Source organism: Littorina saxatilis, linkage group LG4, assembly GCF_037325665.1.
Source record: "Littorina saxatilis isolate snail1 linkage group LG4, US_GU_Lsax_2.0, whole genome shotgun sequence".
Classification (NCBI taxonomy): Eukaryota; Metazoa; Mollusca; class Gastropoda; order Littorinimorpha; family Littorinidae; genus Littorina; species Littorina saxatilis.
Window position 1 is genome coordinate 10,726,070 of NC_090248.1, and position 6,788 is coordinate 10,732,857.

Consider the following 6,788-nt stretch of genomic DNA (forward strand, 5'->3'; position numbering starts at 1 on the left):
CCTCATCTCGATTACACGTTAAAACTTTTAGTCAAAACTTGTGTGTCTGTTTCCGCAATTTCATTTTGATGCACATTTTTAATTATCCATGAAAATGAAAACTACACATGCCTCCTATTTAATATTTGTGACATGTCAAGTGCACTTGGTAGTAATACTTTAAAACTGTCTTCAAGTGTTGTTTATATATGTAATGCACATTCGCCAGGAGGCACCAACTACTTACCGTCATTGCAGAAACCCGATTCCCCTGGTCGGTATCCTGCTGCACATCCCTCCAAACATCTTCCTGTGTCTTGTTCACAGGAGCCGTCACCACCACACTTTGTGCTGCAGTTCAGATCACAGCTAGCTCCGTACCTCTTCCCGGTACAAACTGAAAGCATACACAGTGGTTTCAATGAGAGCTGCATACAAATTACAAGCATTGCAATAAACGAAACCTTTATATAGTTTACAAAGAAGAAGATGTGACAGAGACACTGTAAAAACATGTACCTTTGCACAAAGGTGGCTGGAACTGAGGCTGACACAAGGCACACGTCCCAGTGAAAGGGTAGCACTGGTCACCTCCACTGCAGTGACCACATGGCTCTGAGCAGTTCTCACCATAACGACCATTCTGACAAACTGTAAATGAGATATTTCAAGCAATTTAAAGATTACTCACCCTAAATTTACAAACAAAAACAAGAATGGTAGGTTATTGGAACGTTTAATTTATGACAAAACAAAACGGCACATTAACAGTACTTCGACCCAGTAGTCTTTTAAGAAGACAGGCAAACAAACAAGTATGATACAGATAATGAACTTATCTCAAAATTGTCGACGAAAATCGCTTGCAAGATGCTGGCAAGGCAATCTTCTTCATGAAAGTGAGGGTTACTTATGTTATTCTCTATTTTACATTTTCTGACCTATTATTTGTGGTCAGTGTCATAAACCAGTCATATCGAAATACAAAAAAATTATCCCGTTATATGTGTGTGTGTGGCATTATGGGTTTACCAATACTAGAAAGTTTCACCGAGGCAAAGAGTTTGAATGTTGTACACTAGTATTACGAAGAGAAGTCTATCAGGTGTTTTCTTTCCTTGTTTTAATTCTCTCCCTCACGTTGAAAGGATATTAAAAACCAACAACCAACAACATTGTTTATTCAAGTCAGCATATAAACACGTGTCCTTACTTTGATTACAGAACTGTGTATCCCATCCCTTGTCACAACCAATAGGACATGTCAACGTAGTGACGTCACAGTCAGTACCATCTCTGCAGTGACCGCACCTACAGTCATCTCCTCTGTAGCCTGTGCTGCAGCCTGTATAAACATACAGTTTATCACACACACACACACACACACACACACACACCACACACACACACACCACACACACACACACACACACACACACCACACACACACACACACACACCACACACACACACACACACACACACACACACACCACACACACACACACACACACACCACACACACACACACACACACACACACACACACACACACACACACACACACACACCACACACACACACACCACACACACACACACACCACACACACACACACACACCACACACACACCACACACACACACACACCACACACACACACACACCACACACACACACCACACACACACACACCACACACACACACACCACACACACACACACACACACACACACACACACACCACACACACACACACACCACACACACACACACACACACACACACACACACACACACACCACACACACACACACACCACACACACACACACACACACACACACACACACCACACACACACACACACCACACACACACACACACACACACCACACACCACACACACACACACCACACACACACACACACACACCCACACACACCACACACACACACACCACACACACACACACCACACACACACACACACACACACACACACACACACACATAGTTTAAGACACAGACACGTAAACAGATCACCAACAACCTGTGGTCTTTCCGTAGCTCAACGTGTGCAGTAATATTGATGTTTTTGTTAGATCCATTACATGATAGTTCATTCAAAAAGTAACTTGTTCAGCTCAACGGTCGAATGATCCATTCCAATTTTACTCAGAGAGAAAGCAAGAACGAGCAGAGGCTTTGAAATAACGTTTTTCTTTGAGACATGTTTCGGTCCCGCATAGCCAAAAAGAATGAAACCGCAACACGGTGGCCTAGTGGCAAGGCGTCCGCCCAGTGATCGTGAGGTCGTGGGTTCGAACCCCGGCCGGGTCATACCTAAGACTTTAAAATTGGCAATCTAGTGGCTGCTCTGCCTGGCGTCTGGCATTTTGTTCTTTATTTGGTGTTTAACGTCGTTTTCAACCACGAAGGTTATATCGCGACAGGGGAAGGGGGGGGATGGGATAGAACCACTTGTCAATTGTTTCTTGTTCACAAAAGCACTAATCAAAAATTTGCTCCAGGGGCTTGCAACGTAGTACAATATATTACCTTACTGGGAGAATGCAAGTTTCCAGTACAAAGGACTTAACATTTCTTACATACTGCTTGACTAAAATCTTTACAAAAATTGACTATATTCTATACAAGAAACACTTAACAAGGGTAAAAGGAGAAACAGAATCCGTTAGTCGCCTCTTACGACATGCTGGCGAGCATCGGGTAAATTCTTCCTCGTCCCAACCAATATGGGACTCCCCCTAACCCGCGGGGGGCTGGCATTATGGGGTTAGTGCTAGGACTGGTTGGTCCGGTGTCAGAATAATGTGACTGGGTGAGACATGAAGCCTGTGCTGCGACTTCTGTCTTGTGTGTGGCGCACGTTAAATGTCAAAGCGGCACCGCCCTGATATCACCCTTCGTGGTGGACTGGGCGTTAATCAAACAAACAAACAAACAAAAAGAATGAAGGGACTCTCAAACCCAACAACCAACCAACCAATGTTTACGGCTGTACTCTAAGTGTTTCTTTCACCATTGCACCAGAATTGACGAACGATCGTAATAAACATGTCATGTTTCAAATATGCCGTGATGAAATGTCGTCGCACACATGACATAAACTATCTCACCTGTCGGACACGTGCCGTAGTAGTTGTCACAAAGGACGTTGTCTTTACAGTGACCACTACATGTCTGGTCACACTGCGCTCCGTACAGACCGTCCTTGCATGCTGGAGACAATTCAATATCATTATTTATCATCAGACATTGTCCTGGAAGAATTTTTCAAAACAGACAGAACATTGTGTGTGTGTGTGTGTGTGTGTGTGTGAAGGTGAGAGCGAATCGGACATTTGTCAGTGCTTGACTGTCATCGTTTTGCGGTTGGTGTGTCGTCTGGCTTCTGTGCTTGACTGAATGGTTAATTACGCTTCAGAGTTCTTGTTCCTACTTCTTTGCCCTTGACAATTGTGACTGAGACCTGTTGACATTTAGGCCTACTAGATTCCGAATTCGATCTTATAAAATCTAATGGGTTTGTTCAACTCGACGTATGTTTAAGTATCCTACCTTCACAGCAATGAGAGACTAAAACATCCCCCAACATGGAGCGACCGAGTCATATTTATGAGAATTCGCAGATTTTGCAGATTGCATTTGTGGTGGCACTTTTCAAAATGAGACTGAAAAAGGAAACGTTTTTGTTTGTTGCTTTTTCCGTGTGATGGTCCTGCACGTCCATAACAAAGACAGAAAGAATCAAACAAGCTAACATCTGACGACGCAGCAGCCAATTCAAGGTCAAGGTCAAGGTCAAGATGTACCAACCCCACACTTGCACTTCACAGATGTGGATGATATAGGCGCCCCCACGGCCGTAGTCCTGGTCCTCTCCGTGTTTCTGAAACCTGACGTGTCGTCCGGTGAGAGGAGTGGCACACGTGATGTTGATCCGTTCAGGGAGAGCGTTAAGAGCAGCGATGTTGGCGGTGGTGGTACGGTTGAGGAAACTGTAACACAGCTGGTTGTCCACGAAAACACTCATCCCTGACATTGAAGGGACGCCATAGTTTTCTGCAAGGAATTCCAGTTTTCAGTTGAGAGATATTTGAAAAAAAGAATGAACTGATTGAACATAAGATTCTCCTTTTTTGAGTCATATGGCGCGAAAAATCAAATAAAACTAAACTGTAGGCAGCCGGACGAGATTTCAAAAGAGTGAATTTTTGTGTGCGTTTAATCGTAAACAAAGTCCAGGAATTCGAAATAAAATGAATCGATTCATAATATAATTTGTACTTTGCTATAAAATAACGTGTAAGAATTTAATTAAAGATCCGCTAATGCTACGGAACCATTTTGATAGCGATGAAAGCATTTTTCTATGTGTTATCTTTTTGGATTACTAATATACGTGCAGTTTATTGAAACAGAAACACACACACACACACACACACACACACACACACACACACACACACACACACACACACACACACGCACACATACACACAAACACACACATACACACACAAACGCACACTCACACACACACACACACACACACACACACACACACACACACACACACACACGCGCGCGCGCATGTACCAGTTTAGACTTGTTCGTTGAGTTTGTTCACATATATATTCTTAATACATTCTGTTCAGCTTGATGAACATTCTTACAACAAATACTGTTACTAGAGAGAAAATAACGCATTGCATTATTGAAACCAAGCCGAGGAAGAGTTGTACGTTGAACTGTCTTGTGAAATCCAAAAACAGTTATACTGCTAACGTTCACAACCTTAGAATGAAAACAATAAGAATGGGAAGTTATGGGTGCGTTTGATTTATGACAAAACAAAACATCACACTCACAGGCACTTGGAGCCAATGTTATTTTAAGTGGACAGACAGACTATCACTTATGATACAGACAATAAAGAATATATTTAAAATCTCTTGCATGCGAGAATGATGGCTAGTCAATCTGGGTCTTAACTATGCCGACTGACTGACTGTTTGACTTAAGGCACAGTAAGCCTCCCGTAAACCATCACAGATACTGTCAGGCTTTTACACCCAGTACAAACACCCTTTCATTTAAACACTCAACGCTTTTGAACATCCTATGTGCCCTCCGTAAAGAGCGAGCAATGTTAAAAAAATTTTTTTTTTCGTGATTTATCTTACCACTTAGCCATCGCAAACCCGTGTGATCCAGTTTTCTTTTTTCACAATGTAGTCGTCAGTTTGTGATTTCAATGCGAGTCGCTGTAAGCTTATCTGCAATAGCACGTTATTATGTACCTCTGAATCTAAACGCAACAAACAGGCTGCGACTCGCACAAACTAGAGCGGTTGCAGTTGACTGTTCAGAGGAACGGGCGCTATGCACAACCGTCGTCTGCTACGAGAAAGACGGTTTGCGTGACACGTTTCCGGGCTTTTCTTTTTTCAAACTTTCAAAACTTCGAATTGTACTGATCTTGTATTGATGAAAAAAGAATTCTTTTATGATTAAAGAATGTTTGTGTAACAAGCTGTCAATTTATAATTATTTAGATTTTAAAAGTTAGGTCTAGCGCCAAAACGCACCGTCCGATTGTCTGATCAGACAACCTGCAAAATTAATTCGTTGAAAATTGCTTGCTCTTTACGTAAGGCACCTAGGATGTTCAAAAGCGGTAAGTGTGTAAATGAAAGGGTGTTTGTACTGTGTGTAAAAGCCTGACAGTATCTGTGATGGTTTACGGGAGGCTTACTGTGTGTAAATTAAAGCTTGACAGTATCTGTGATGGTTTACGGGAGGCTTACTGTGCCTTTAACTGCCATTGCTCTCCCCAGAGATTTGCAACATTTTCCAAACTAATCTCACCATCTGTATCATATGCATTTAGCTGTCTATCCGCCTGAAAGACCATTGGGTCCGCAGTAACCGTGATTGTAATGCTCAGTTCATAAGTGCAATGATAATGATGCAAGGTGTACCTGCTGCTCTGTAAACGGTGATGTCCGTGACGGTGTAGTTACGACCAAGGTCCACCTGCCACCAGGCGCCGTAGTCACCATTATCAGTATGTATACAGTTCGTGTTTGGGCAGACCCGACAACGCCACACCGTGCCAGTTCTGCCGTTGACAGCAGCGCAGGCCGGACTGACAACATCGCCGGTACTAACGTTGGCTGACTTTCCGTACGCCACATTTTCTGCCAGGAACAAATAATGGGTTGGTTGGTGGCTTTTTACCGCCCTTGGGGTTAAAACACAATTTGACCTGTTATTGCATTGGTTGCATTGGTGTAAATATATTGTAAGAAAGTTTGACAATTAACCAACCGCTGCATAGCGAAACATCTTTTACATGTTTTTTGCATTGTTGTAAATACTTTTGCCATTTCCAATAGTGCATGATATACAAGTGGAAAGGCAGCCATTGTTTGTGTGTAAGGGCGGCTGTGATAAAACAGGGTACATGTGTCCATCTATCTAGTCAGCCCATGCCCCTACATTAAATTTGGTACATGATGAAAATGTCTTTGTTGAAATATATATCAAAAATTTGATGTGTTAAATGTATATTAGTTGACTGATGATATACATCAAGATGGTGCCTTTCAATAATGCAGTCGCTGAGTGAAATCACTCAGCGACAATACCATCACCAATGTGTTTGCGTTTGTTCATAGAATGAGTGTGGAATGCGGTTAATTCCTGGTGGAGTAGACAGGGGAGGCAGTTCCTGAACAAACCTTAAATGTAGTAATTTTATGACACAAACCAGGGAG

The 6,788-nt window shown here is 42.6% G+C and overlaps 1 protein-coding gene and 1 long non-coding RNA gene across 2 annotated transcripts; both read right to left on the reverse strand.

Annotated features, from left to right (window-relative positions):
* Positions 1-232: 232 nt before the first annotated feature.
* LOC138963535 (uncharacterized) lies at positions 233-1,313 on the reverse strand. Its single transcript, XR_011454848.1, has 3 exons — positions 1,193-1,313; positions 499-630; positions 233-376 (listed from the first exon to the last, which is right to left on the reverse strand). It is a non-coding gene; the product is annotated as an uncharacterized lncRNA (long non-coding RNA).
* A 1,651-nt stretch (positions 1,314-2,964) lies between these two features.
* Positions 2,965-6,300, reverse strand: LOC138963536 (uncharacterized). Its single transcript, XM_070335404.1, has 3 exons — positions 5,991-6,300; positions 3,823-4,068; positions 2,965-3,224 (listed from the first exon to the last, which is right to left on the reverse strand). Exons 2-3 carry the CDS (start codon positions 4,046-4,048, stop codon positions 3,064-3,066), a joined length of 387 nt encoding a protein of 128 aa, XP_070191505.1. The 5' UTR covers positions 4,049-4,068; positions 5,991-6,300; the 3' UTR covers positions 2,965-3,063.
* Positions 6,301-6,788: the final 488 nt, after the last annotated feature.